This window comes from Entelurus aequoreus, linkage group LG15, assembly GCF_033978785.1.
Source record: "Entelurus aequoreus isolate RoL-2023_Sb linkage group LG15, RoL_Eaeq_v1.1, whole genome shotgun sequence".
Classification (NCBI taxonomy): Eukaryota; Metazoa; Chordata; class Actinopteri; order Syngnathiformes; family Syngnathidae; genus Entelurus; species Entelurus aequoreus.
Window position 1 is genome coordinate 34,745,097 of NC_084745.1, and position 14,574 is coordinate 34,759,670.

The window sequence follows — 14,574 nt, forward strand, 5'->3', positions numbered from 1 at the left end:
ACTGCCGAAGGTGAACCACGTAAAATAAGACCGCCCACAAAACAAAAAAAAGAAAGTGGCTTGAAGTTGATCTGTAAAACATAATCTATGCAAGATGTTGACCAAAGAACCACCATTACATGTTATGTTGACCACAAGGAAGTTTTTTCAATTTAGAAAAATAAATAAATAATATGACCCCTTTTAATGCGCCATATATCCGGTACGCCTTTTGTATTTAAATAGACCTGACTAGACCCGTTCATTGGCAGTGCGCCTTATAATCCGGTGCGCCCTATGGTCCGGAAAATACGGTAATGCTAAATGCATATGCAATTGTGTAATAATATCATGAGATAAATCCTTGTTGTTCTTAAACAGTTGGACAATTTGCTCACGCATTTATTGACAAAGTGGTGACCCTCGCCCCATCCTTGTTTGTGAATGACTGAGCATTTCATGGAAGCTGCTTTATACCCAATCATGGCACCCATCTGTTCCCAATTAGCCTGTTCACCTGTGGGATGTTCCAAATAACTGTTTGATGAGCATTCCTCAACTTTCTCAGTCTTTTTTGCCACTTGTGCCAACTTTTATGAAACATGTTGCAGGCATCAAATTCCAAATGAGCTAATATTTGCAAAAAATAACAAGTTTTCCAGTTGAAACGTTAGGTATCTTGTCTTTGCAGTCCATTCAATTGAATATAGGTTGAAAAGGATTTGCAAATCATTGTATTCTCTTTTTATTTATGATTTACACAATGTGCCAACTTCACTGGTTTTGGGTTTTGTAGTATCTTAGTGTTGATGTTAATCGTGTTCAATGATTATATCTGACCAACTTACATTTGACTGGATAAAACTTGTCAAATGACAAACCATATGTTAATCACAAAGACTGTTATCAAGACTTAGGTTTAGGCTGACTACAAAAATAAATACTAATCAAATATACTGCAAAAGAAGGGCCTGAAAAATTTGATGAAAAACAAATTTACACACAATTAAATATGCTAAAATAAATACATTTGAACTAAATTAAAAATGAATATGTTTCTTAAACTGTCAAAATGTAAGTGCAAATGGAAATACAGCTTAACAACTTTAGTCATAATTTTTGCGCTTAAGATACTCCTGTGACTTTAACTCCAGACTTTTTCAATTTGTGTGATATTGTCATTACAGCCACAAGTGGGGGAAAAATGTGTTACAACTGAGTACTGCTGCGGCCCATACGGACGAACCACAGTTGAGAAACAGATTTTTTTTTTAAAGGGCACTCTCTGCCCCAAAATGAGCCTCGGCCCTATGGTTAAGAAACACTCTTATAAACCATTTTGACCACAGCCTGTAGGAGGCGACACACATTCCATTTATGTTGAGGAGGTTCATTTAGCCTACTAATGTGTATTTATAAATGGTTGATTTATATACACATTATGAACACATTCCATTTGCTGCATATCATATAGTTTTTTAAACTAAAAAGGCTACAACAATGATTACTCTTAAACTTGCATTATTGACTTTTCCAGTAAGAAACTAACACATTTTTGGCACAAATAAACGATAAGCTGCCAAAAAACTAACACTGCTTTGTCTGCCTTCTTGGAGCGTTGTTTTGATGCAAATGAAACCCCTCACAAAAGACCAAGTGTGAAAAGTGGTAGAAGCCAGTGGTGTGTCTGCATGAAAGAACAGCTGCAGGAGGCATCAACAGGAGCTCGCCATCTGTCCACGCTTCCCATCGCCGCCCAGATCCCCCGGAAAGGGAAATAATTGAGCGTCTAATATTTTGTGGCTGATACACAATAATGGGGCATGGCGAAAACACAGGGATTGGTACTTCATTGTAAGGCAGGAGGAGCCTCTTAAAGTTGATCAAATGATGTCTGCAAATCTGCCCAGCAACAGCAGCATATTTATTTACGCTGACCACATAATTGTGGCGATGGAGGGAGGTCATGTGCGGCGAGTTGTCAAGACTGCAGCGGCAACGTAAAGGACACGTTTGCCCTTGATAGTGTTGAAGCGGTAATGACGGCTGGATTTGCCGAGCTCGGCACATGATGGACATAATGTACCGCATGTGTGCACTTGATGCAATGTCGCAGTGGTGGTATTAGTTTTTGAGGCTAATGAGTAATTAAAGAAGCCTTGTCTCTCTGGATTCTTCTCCCAGACCTAATTAGACACACTCGACTGCATGTGTGTCAATATAATGTTGTTATTGCACTCAGCCCTTCCTTAATTACGGCTTTCCAGTAATGATTCGTCCGAGGAGTGAGGCACGTTAATTAGTGCGCGGCAGTAATGAAGCGCTATGTCTTGTGTTGTCCGTCCGCAGACATCCCCAGGGCAGCGCTGAGGATCCTCAGCAACATGACCTTCCTGTTTGTCAGCCTGTCCTACACGGCCGAGTGCGCCATCGTCACCGCCTTCATCACTTTTATACCCAAGTTTATCGAGTCGCAGTTCGGCATCCCCGCCTCCAGCGCCAGCATATACACAGGTAAGATGATACTTTTGGTGCTCTTTGGGGTCGTTATCGATTTTCTTATCAGTCCCCCCTCATGAACCACAGCTTCCCCAGAGTGGGAAGCACTCATGTAGACCACGGCTCTACCACCGCTATACACACAGCAAAAAGAGCTGACAAAATCTAAGATAAAAAGATCATATTTTATGAAAAAAATACTAGTGAAATTATCTGTCCATGCAGGTAGTTAATTTTACTTGATAAGACATCCTAAATTAGGATTTCTATATCTAGAAATCAGCAGGATTTTTAAGGTCGAAATAATGATTTTATTCTGAATAACTAAACTAAGTAAATATCTCTTAAAACTAGGGACATTTCTAGAAATACTTTTTTTTTTCATGGCAAGTGGCAAATCATTTGCGTTGCACTCAGTTATTTATCTTGCTACTCACTAGTGTTGCCAGCTAACAGTAAATATATACTGCTATACAAGCTTTACACTGACTACTACACAAGTTAAATGTCTATATTATTTAGGACTGCAACAACTAATCAATTAATTTTATTAGGAAACGTTTTGATTCACATTCTGTTGCTTCGATTGATTGATTGGAAGTATCTGAACCGTTTGGAGTATCCGAAACTTTAAATACAGAAGAGCCGCAATAGAGCGCACATGAACGTTGTGGTGTGTGGGTGCGGTGATCTGTTTTTTTGGTGTTTTTTTTTAGTTAATGCACACATGTTAAAAGTTAGATGTAAATATAAAAAATTGTGTTAGATGTAATTATAAACGGAATACAATGATTTGCAAATCCTTTTCAACCCATATTCAATTGAATGCACTACAAAGACAAGATATTTGATGTTCAAACTCGTAAACTTTATTTTTTTTTTGCAAATAATAATTAACTTAGAATTTCATGGCTGCAACACGTGCCAAAGTAGTTGGGAAAGGGCATGTTCACCACTGTGTTACATGGCCTTTCCTTTTAACAACACTCAGTAAACGTTTGGGAACTGAGGAGACACATTTTTTAAGCTTCTCAGGTGGAATTATTTCCCATTCTTGCTTGATGTACAGCTTAAGTTGTTCAACAGTTCGGGGGTCTCCGTTGTGGTAATTTAGGCTTCATAATGCGCCACACATTTTCAATGGGAGACAGGTCTGGACTACAGGCAGGCCAGTCTAGTACCCGCACTCTTTTACTATGAAGCCACGTTGATGTAACACGTGGCTTGGCATTGTCTTGCTGAAATAAGCAGGGGCGTCCATGGTAACGTTGCTTGGATGGCAACATATGTTGCTCCAAAACCTGTATGTACCTTTCAGCATTAATGGCGCCTTCACAGATGTGTAAGTTACCCATGTCTTGGGCACTAATACACCCCCATACCATCACAGATGCTGGCTTTTCAACTTTGCTCCTATAACAATCCGGATGGTTCTTTTCCTCTTTGGTCCGGAGGACACGACGTCCACAGTTTCCAAAAACAATTTGAAATGTGGACTCGTCAGACCACAGAACACTTTTCCACTTTGTATCAGTCCATCTTAGATGAGCTCAGGCCCAACGAAGCAGACGGCGTTTCTGGGTGTTGTTGATAAACGGTTTTCGCCTTGCATAGGAGAGTTTTAACTTGCACTTACAGATGTAGCGACCAACTGTAGTTACTGACAGTGGGTTTCTGAAGTGTTCCTGAGCCCATGTGGTGATATCCTTTACACACTGATTTCGCTTGTTGATGCAGTACAGCCTGAGGGATCGGAGGTCACAGGCTTAGCTGCTTACGTGCAGTGGTTTCTCCAGATTCTCTGAACCCTTTGATGATATTACGGACCGTAGATGGTGAAATCCCTAAATTCCTTGCAATAGCTGGTTGACAAAGGTTTTTCTTAAACTGTTCAACTATTTGCACACGCATTTGTTGACAAAGTGGTGACCCTCGTTCCATCCTTGTTTGTGAATGACTTAGCATTTCATGGAATCTACTTTTATACCCAATCATGGCACCCACCTGTTCCCAATTTGCCTGTTCACCGGTGGGATGTTCCAAATAAGTGTCTGATGAGCATTCCTCAACTTTATCAGTATTTATTGCCACCTTTCCCAACTTCTTTGTCACGTGTTGCTGGCATCAAATTCTAAAGTTAATGATTATTTCCAAAAAAAAAAAGTTTATCAGTTTGAATATTAAATAGGTTGTCTTTGTAGCATATTCAACTGAATATGGGTTGACAATGATTTGCAAATCATTGTGTTCCGTTTATATTTACATCTAACACAATTTCCCAACTCATATGGAAACGGAGTTTGTAAATTGAGTTTGTTGCAAGCAGAAAGTATGCCTGCTCTGTTTATTTCAACAATGTTTCTTAAATTGCGCATTAAAGATACAAAGTGTTTTATACAATTTATCAATTCATCGAACAAACTAATTGATATATTACTCGATAACTAAAATAATCGATAGCTGCAGCCCTATAGTATTCTCCCTTGAAAATATGGACAGTTGTAAAGTGTGGGATTCTGCTCATGTACACAATCATAGCTAACAGGAGGATGCCTAGTGGGTTACCTTGTGATCATCTACAACCATGCATTTCTAGTTTTGAACAACATAGACACAAAAATTATTGAAATGACATTACAAGACGTAACTCTGCTGCATGCAGCACAGAGTAGTTGAGTGGCTGTGACTCCTGCAGTCCTGCTGACTTTCATTCAGCAATAAAAACTGCTTCATCCCCCGGAGTGTAGCACACATTTATTTCTTTGTCGGCAGCAGGAGTTACATTCATCATAAACTTGTTTCTCGCACACACATTTAAGCATTACTTTGGCCTGGCTTCTTGTCCGCGACTAATCTAATCCTTCAGTGGTGCTGATGCACAGCTATCAGGATTACTGCAGCACCAACATGCCCCTCAGTGCAGGAATCTGTGTTGGTGCATCCCACTGCCTACACAATTAATCGGCAAGTTGTATTTTTTTCTTGAAAAGGGCTCTGTCAATATAGAATGGTAGTGAACTTAAAGCTGAATGTTTAAGAAAGCCTGAACAATAAAAAAAATCAAACATATATGATACACATGATATTGTAAACTGCTCCAATTAACGTCGCTATTTAATTAACCACTGAGTTTCACTCACTGTAATTTCCGGGCTACAAAGCACACCTAAATAAATGCTACACCCACCTAATTTTTGGATGAATTTAATTGTGTACATATATTGGCTGCACAAGTCTATAAGCCGCTAGTGTACACATTGAGACATGAAATATTTACACAGGTGTTTGTGTTCATTCACAAATTTAGTAAAAGACAATGCCTGTAACAACACAGTATAAAGTAGTTTACCGAAGAAGTCACCCAGCTCGGTCTTTGTCCTTCTCCTACTCTTGCGGCTTTTCAGGGCTTGTTATTGGTGGCGGATTTCTGTCCCAAGCAGCGGCTTTTTCCTTTTTCAATGACCAGGTCGGCTGTCTTTGGCCATGAGGCCCCTTTGCGTACATTTTGTCCTTTCTTCTCCATGATGAGGGTGAGTCCATAACAAGCTAAATGGCTGACTGACTGAATGACTGTGTGAGTGCAATGATTTAATGTGAACAATTTCATTGGTCCACCGTGACCAATTCGGCAATTTCATTGGTCTGATGGGACTCGGCTAAATTTATTGGTGGTTTGTAAAGCCGGAAAAATCCAGGATATATATACGTTGCGAAATTAGTTATTTACACTGAAAGGTTTTGTGAATGTTTATTTACTTAACTTGTTTCAAAACGGTGTCTGTAACACGCAGTAATACTGCAGAAATCATTGTCATGGACCCACGAGTTACGAAACTAGCTCTTCAATCAGCCAAACAGACTCAATAACTCCACTGCGACATTTTGGTGAATTTACTGAAGAATTTGTAAAACTGAAACAATACAAGAAGAATGCCATTGTAAGTTAATAAATTTAACACAGACACTTAAAAACGTGTTAGCATATTAGCTAATACAAAACCCAAAACCAGTGAAGTTGGCATGTTGTGTAAATCATACATAAAAACAGAATACAATGATTTGCAAATATGTTTCAACCTTTATTCAATTGAATAGACTTTAAAGACAAGATACTTAACTTTTGAACTGGTAAACTTTGTTATTTTTTGCAAATATTAGCTCATTTGGAATTTGATGCCGGCAACGTGTTTAAAAAAAAGCTGGCACAAGTGGCAAAAAAGACTGAGAAAGTTGAGGAATGCTTATTTGGACCATCCGACTGGTAAACAGGCTAATTGAGAACAGGTAGATGCCATGATTGGGTATAAAATGCTCAATCATTCACAAACAAGGATGGAGTGAGGGTCACCACTTTGTGAACAAATGTGTTAGGAAATTGTCGAACAGTTTAAGAACAACATTTCTCAACGAGCTATTGCAAGGAATTTAGGGATTTCACCATCTACGATGCAGAGAATCTGGATAAATCACTGCACGTAAGCAGCAAGGACAAAAACCAACGTGACCTTTGATCCCTTTAACGGTACTGCATCAAAAACCGACACCGGTGTGTAAAGGATATCACCACATGGGCTCAGGAACACTTTAGAAAACCACTGTCAGTAACTACAGTTTGTCGCTACATCTGTAAGTGCAAGTTAAAACTCTACTATGCAAAGCGAAAGCCATTTATCAACAACACCCAGAAATGCCGCCGGCTTTGCTAGGCCCTAGCTCATCTGAGATGGACTGATGCAAAGTGGAAAAGTGTTCTGTGGTCTGACTAGTCCAAATTTCAAATAGTTTTTGGAAACTGTGGACGTCGTGTCCTCCGGACCAAAGAGGAAAAGACCCATCCGGATTGTTATAGGCGCAAAGTTCAAAAGCCAGCATCTGTGATGGTATGGGGATGTATTTGTGCCCAAGGCATGGGTAACTTACACATCTGTGAAGGCACCATTAATGTTGAAAGGTACATACAAGTTTTGGAGCAACATATGTTGCCATCCAAGCAAGGTCTTTTTCATGGACGCCCCTGCTTATTTCAGCAAGACAATGCCAAGCCACATTCTGCAGGTGTTACAACAGCGTGGCTTCGTAGTAAAAGAGTGCGGGTACTAGTCTGGCCTGCCTGTAGTCCAGACCTGTCTCCCATTGAAAATGTGTGGCGGATTATGAAGCGTAAAATAGGACAACGGAGACCCCGGACTGTTGAACAACCAAATCTGCACATCAAGCAAGAATAGGAAAGAATTCCACCTGAAAAGCTTACGGATTGTTGTTAAAAGTGTTTTTAAAAGGAAAGGCCATGTAACACAGAGGTAAAAATACCCCTGTACCAACTTTTTTGCAATGTGTTGCTGCCATTAAATTCTAAATTATTGATTAATTGCAAAAAACATTTTGTTTCTCAGTTCGAACATTAAGTAGCTTGTCTTTGCAGTTTATTCAATTGAATAAAAGTTGAAAAGGATTTGCAAATCATTGTATTCCTATTTATGATTAACACAACGTCTCAACTTCACTGGTTTTGGGTTTTGTACTAACATCGTTTGCTTGATTACATTACGATGCACATACAAACATGCATGAAAACACTCCTACAGACATCACACATGGGACAGTTTAGTAAATACAAACAGTTTTAGTTATAGTGTAAAACTTACAATCGTTGCTTGTGATAAGAATCTATACAAAGAGACTCCCTTTTTAGACCAGTTGATCTGCCGTTTCTTTTCTTTTCTACTCTGCTCCGGGGTGGACCGCTAGCCTGTTCATCGGATGGGGACATCTCTACGCTGCTGACCCGTCTCCGCTCGGGATGGTTCCTGCTGGCCCCACCATGGACTGGACTTTCGCTGATGTGTTGGACTTTCGCAATATTATGTCAGACCCACTCGACATCCATTGCTTTCGGTCTCCCCTAGAGGGGGGGTTACCCACATATGCGGTCCTCTCCAAGGTTTCTCATAGTCATTCACATTGACGTCCCACTGGGGTGAGTTTTCCTCGCCCGTATGTGGGCTCTGTACCGAGGATGTCGTTGTGGCTTGTACAGCCCTTTGAGACACTTGTGATTTAGGGCTATACAAATAAACATTGATTGATTGATTGATTGATTGATACAAGTAGAAACGCTATGGACTGTTAGAAAATTAAACAGCACCTCTACTTCTGGTTGAAAGCGCTAAAAACAAGAGCACTGCAGTATCTGCAGTGAACGAACCCATCTAAAAGAGTCGTCGTCGGCGGTCACTCGAAACGAGTATGACTGTCCTCCGTAGGAGGACGCCTGTGCGTGGAATCTTTTAATGTGGGGAGACTGGTGCACGGTCAGCCACCACACAGTCCTTGGCATTGAGCGGGCCAGGGTCCAGTGGCATGGAGACCAAGACGACTGGGGACCCGTCTTTGCTGCAGCCTTCATCCGCCTTCCCAGCCGTTGTGGTGCATTCCGCTGCCGCCATCTTCCGCCTGGTCCACCGTTGAGGCGGTTTTCACTATTCGCCCATAGCTGGGGTTATTTACCCATAGCTGGGACAGGGGTTGACTGGGCACCAGGGCATGTCCACACACCGGTGGGCCTGCATGCCCCGTCTCTGGGGCCCCCTGCTGCTCCGAGATCCCGTACAACTTAGCCTGGAACCGCGAGGTTCCAGTTACCGTGTGTGGCCACGAGGAGGCATGTACGAGTCTTGACAATGGAGAGGCTATGTACCGGCTGAGGAGGCTTATGCACTCGGCTCCTCTTTTCGCCCTCTGAGACAGAGGGCTAGCCGGCGGCACTAGCTGAAAGCAATGAGTATCAGGCAGAAGCAGCATGCAGCATAGCAAGCAAAAGCGGCATGCAGCATGGACTAACTACAGGTACTACTACTCCAAGGCTACTGCACTAGATGCATCACATCGCCCTGTGCGATGTTTTCTGCACACACACACCTAAAAGAGTACTATAGCACAAACAATAACACACCTTTTCAGTGTTTTTGCTTGTTTTTTTTATTTTATGAAAACTTTTTGCATAATGGCCGTCAGCAAAGAAATTTTGTAAATTATAGTCGCACTGTTTTATAAGCAGCAGGATTTAAAGCGTTGGAAAAAAGTAGCGGCTTATAGTTTGGAATTTACAGTAATGCTGACTGAGCATTACAGCGTTGGTTCTGTTGATGTTGCTTTGTGCAGTAGGCTTGTGAACAAAGGACAGAGAGCTGTTTAGGTAAATCTTTACGGTACACACTTACACATATATAGTTACATCGGCCTGTTGCCTGGATACAAATGGTCAGGGTGGTGTGCAGTTGCCATGACCACCATGCCAAGCTTGGATGCAATAACTAGTCTGTTTTTTTGTCCATTGGTAAGGTCAAAGGTCAGTAATATTGCACTTAAGGGCAAAGATGCCCTCCTGTTGGGACCTCCATTAGCGCTCATGCTGCCAGCCAGCAGCCATCTTTGCCTCTCCTCTAGTCTCCGCTGTCAATTAGCCTAAACTGCAATGGACTGAGATCATGTGCTCGGTAGTGCGGCAGCCTGACATGAGTCACTACACTAGTGGAGCCTAGTGACATTGATTTATTGAAGTCTATTCTGGTCCTTTTCGCCAATGATTTATTCACGGGAGCCACGAAACGATGTGATATTTACTGCATTCGTTAAGTGCTTGTATTCCTCCAGGTCTGATCATCGTGCCCAGCGCCGGCGTGGGCATCGTTTTGGGCGGCTACATCATCAAGAAGCTGAAGTTGGGGGCCCGGGAGTCGGCCAAGCTGGCTATGATTTGCAGTGGCGTCTCTCTGCTCTGCTTCTCCACGCTCTTCATCGTGGGCTGCGAGAGCATCAACCTGGGCGGCATCAACATACCTTACACCACAGGGTGAGGGGATGAACATCCAAAGCAAAAACTTGTATTAGTCCTGCATGTCGTCACGCCGCTAGCAAGCTGCAATCATGTGTGCTCTTTTGGCTGCGATGACTCACTCTGTCACCTCGACTAGTGATGACAAGCTCGCATCGCACAAACATGGAGGAGCTGCTATACATTGTGTGCACACCCACGTTATGTACACTTATTTGGCACGACACAAGGCTACTAGTCAATTTCAATGAGGAAAAGTGTGATGATAACCCTAGAACATAGAAAAGGTCTGCTGTGGCTGCTCAGTACAATCTGTTTTTTTTTACTAATGGCTACTCTGCCATTAACAAATTCATTTTAGTGAGCAGACGCTCTTGTAAATAGCATGCGGCTAAAAAGCTTAATAGATGACTAGCATGACAAATATACATCTTCTCTATTTAAGGCTTGTACAGCCCTTTGAGACTTTTGTGATTTAGGGCTATATAGATAAATATTGATTGATGATGGATTGAATAATATGCTGAGATTTTGGCCCAATCCCAATACACCCTCTTGCCTTACTTTTAAGCCCTATCCCTACATTGACTCTTTGTATGTAGGGATAGTGGGCATAACGAGGAGTAGGGGGTATGAATCTAGCCCTTCAGAGTGAGGCATTTCAAATGCTGACTTGCTCAGGTAGGGCCAGAGAAAAATACACAATTTCTGCATAAGTTATGTAATATATTACATGTTAGTTTGGATCGTTAGTTTTTAATGTTAGCCAGCTCGCCACGCTGGCTAACGTTAGGCTAAAATACTAAAGTACTAAAACCTTAAAGCTTGCAAATGTGAAAACATTAACGTTACATACCTTCAAAAAATTCACAAGAAAACAGTCGTAGATGCCGGCTTCTTCTCCGTGTTGTTCTTTGTTTATTCATCAACCAAAGCATGATGAATGTAAAAAAACCAACTATATAAGCCGTTAACTCTATTGCTGTCGGGGTTGTTGTGTAATGGTGAGACTGGAGAGTTGCACAGTACACCACTACTAATAAAGTACCGTAGTACTAATTAATTAAAAAAGGTACTACTATCTCTGGAAAAACCCCTGTAGTTATTTTTCATCTAGAGGTGCTGCCGTGCGGCGGTGACGTTGCTGAGCCGAGGCGCGGCGCATTCATGTGTCAAAACGCACACACTGTGTGCATACAATCATAATAATCGTCCAAAGGAATAATGACAAAATAACAGCAACTCTATTGGTTAATAAAAAGGGTGCGTGAAAGGCAACATGAAGGTATTTGGGCTTTAAACTATCAATAAAGATGACTATAAAAACGGAATTGCTGCGCTGCGAGCGCTGCTTTAAAACATGCCTTGCCAAATGTGTCAATACAGCATTACCACCGTTGCTTCATATTTAGGTAAACATTTAAATAAACATTCAGACCTGCACAAGAAGTTTAAAGCGTGGCAGGTAGTATAGTTAACAGCTTCCCACATGCACATACGTATACAGTAGATACAAGACACTAGGACTGCAACAACTAATCGATTAAATCGATTAAAAAAATAGTTGGCGATTAATTTAGTCATCGATTCGTTGGATCTATGCTATGCGCATGCGCAGAGGATACTTCTTTTTTTTTCTTTTTTTTAAATCTTTATTTATAAACTGCAACATTTACAAACAGCTGAGAAACAATAATCAAAATAAGTATGGTGCCAGTATGCTGTTTTTTTCAATAAAATACTGGAAAGGATAGAAATGTAGTTTGTCTCTTTTATCCGATTATTAATGGATCAATCGAAGTAATCGACAGATTAATCGATTATCAAATTAGTTGTTAGTTGCAACCCTACAAGACACGCATACAGTTGGTTGGCTTGTTGAAAATTATTACAGCAGTCCAAACCACCCACGTAATGTAAAATAATGCAAGTCAATTGACTGAATTTCGTAACAAATTCCCACTTTTTAATTTGTGTTTTATCTTTAACAATGTGTGTTTTACATGCTACTTGTATTATCTGTGTATTTTTAGCCTTGTTTTCAGTGTTTAATAATTAATGTATTTGTCTTAAAGCACAGGTCAAAATTGGCAACCATAAATCATGAAGCATTTAATACAATGTCAATAAAGCTTTCTATTCTAACTTTAAACTTGATTATGGCAGGCTTGATCCAATATGTAAAATAATTGTAAACTGTTATTTGAGTGCAATAAGAAAAGACCATTTGAGTGCAATAAGAAAATACCATGTGTATGCACATTTTAATTTTAGTTATATTTTTCTTTGGGTGCAATAAGAAACATGTTTAATCATAAGTTTTATCATAAATGTTATGTTAAAATTAAGCCAATAACATTTTTTTTTCTCCTTTATTTTGAAAAGTATCAAAAACTATTGAAAGAATGATATACATTTTGGTACCAAAATATTGGTGTCGGTACAACTCTATGTGCAAACTTAACTATGTAGTCGCTTACGTGCCCAAACGTAAACTATGCGGTTACATAGCAAGTGGTGTCCCAATTCTTAGGGAAGATTACAAAGCTTTACCCCTTTTCGCTTAATTTTCAGGGTGTAGTGGTAGTGGGTGAGGGCGAGTGGTAGTGGGTGAGTGGTAGTTAGTGAGGGCTAGTGGTAGTGAGTGGGTGGGTGTGTTGGGATTGGGCCTTTATCCTCACCTTTGATAATTATATTATTATTAATAATAATAATAATATACTTGTTTAGTGCTTTTCAAGATACTCAGACAGTAACAATTATTTGTTCATTAATTGATTTTATTTACATTAAATCATGTAAATTTGGAAATTTTTACACACATTTTCTTACTTCCAAATTATTATTTTTTTAATTTTCAACAATAAAAATGCCAATATTGTTCTATTTATCAAGACATATATTGCACATTAATATATATTTTTCACATTTTCAATCTGTGAGCTTCCACTGTTAAAATACTTGTAATTTAATATACAGCTGTATTCGAAATTATATTTAAATTATTTAAAAAAAAAACAACCTTAACGCTGATATAATTCTACCAAAATAATTCAATATTATTGTAGACTTTTCTCAAATTTTGTGCCTTTTTTTTAGAAATTTTGGGAGGAAATTTGAATTGGCTTTGCCTGTTTAAAAATGTTCTGTTATATAATATGTATTCTATATTATTGTATTAAGAAATATTTCAGCACTGATAGATTGATCCACTGCCACTCCCATTTTGTGGTTACCTCATTTAGCTGCATGGGATGGTGAACATTTTTTGCAACAGCTGTCAGTAAGATGCAGGGCAGGCCTACACCAGCAATAATTAACATCATATTGTATAATATTCATATATAAAGCATTAGCTGGCAATATTAACACAGTCAACGTTGATGAATGAGGGGCAGTCAGTCTTTCAAGTCCTCAAGTAGACTGGTATTACAAAAAAATAAAACATGGCATGTTTGAATGCTCGCACTCATGTGAGGAATGTGGAGCCCGACTTTTTTCGGGATGCCCTAGACGCCATCGTCCCCCACCAACAACACGCGGGCAGTAATCCAACCAGCAAACACGCCAAAAGGTCCAAGTTACTTAATATTCTTACAGTATGTATCTGCTATAGCGCCATTTTGCAACGTTATCAATGTCAATCAATATTTATTTGTATAGCCCTAAATCACAAGGGTCTCAAAGGACTGCACAGCCACAACGACATCCTCGGTTCAGATCCCACATTACCAATGCAGCCCTTCTTCAGTTCAACTTGTTTATGTACTGTGTAACGATTCAACATGCATCACACAGCATAGTTTGCCATTCTACAGACACCAGGCAACTATGCCCCTTAGTGGCCGGGAGAAGCAGTAGGTGATGTCAGAACAATTGGAAAAAAAAAAAATCAGATATATTTTACATTTATATTTCAATCCTATTTTAAAACATGTTTTTTTTAAGAACAGCCTATAAAAAATTTTTACAAATACATAAGATAATCAATTTGAAATACTCTGGTGAATAAATATAGAAATTACATTTAAACAAATGTATCAAAGTTTTGATAAGGAGACTTAATTTTTTTATAAAATATTTTTTTAAATTATTTTTATAGATTTTTGTTTTTATTTACATTAATTTGAATGATGAACAAGACTAAGTAAATTACATTTGTATTGAAATTATTCATTTGTTTTACTCGTTTAATTTAAGGCTTATTATTCTTGTGTGACTTAAGTGAAGTGAAGTGAATTATATTTATATAGCGCTTTTCT

The 14,574-nt window shown here is 39.5% G+C and overlaps 1 protein-coding gene across 2 annotated transcripts in view; it reads left to right on the forward strand.

The window, feature by feature from the left end:
- Positions 1-14,574, forward strand: part of LOC133630039 (solute carrier organic anion transporter family member 5A1) — a 78,262-nt gene that overhangs the window by 56,358 nt on the left and 7,330 nt on the right. Inside the window, exons 5-6 of one of the 2 annotated variants that reach the window (XM_062021277.1) lie at positions 2,329-2,493; positions 10,132-10,330. In XM_062021277.1, the coding sequence (XP_061877261.1) occupies positions 2,329-2,493; positions 10,132-10,330 (364 nt within the window). The remainder of the gene's footprint in view (positions 1-2,328; positions 2,494-10,131; positions 10,331-14,574) is intronic. The other variant, XM_062021278.1, reaches the window with a different exon arrangement.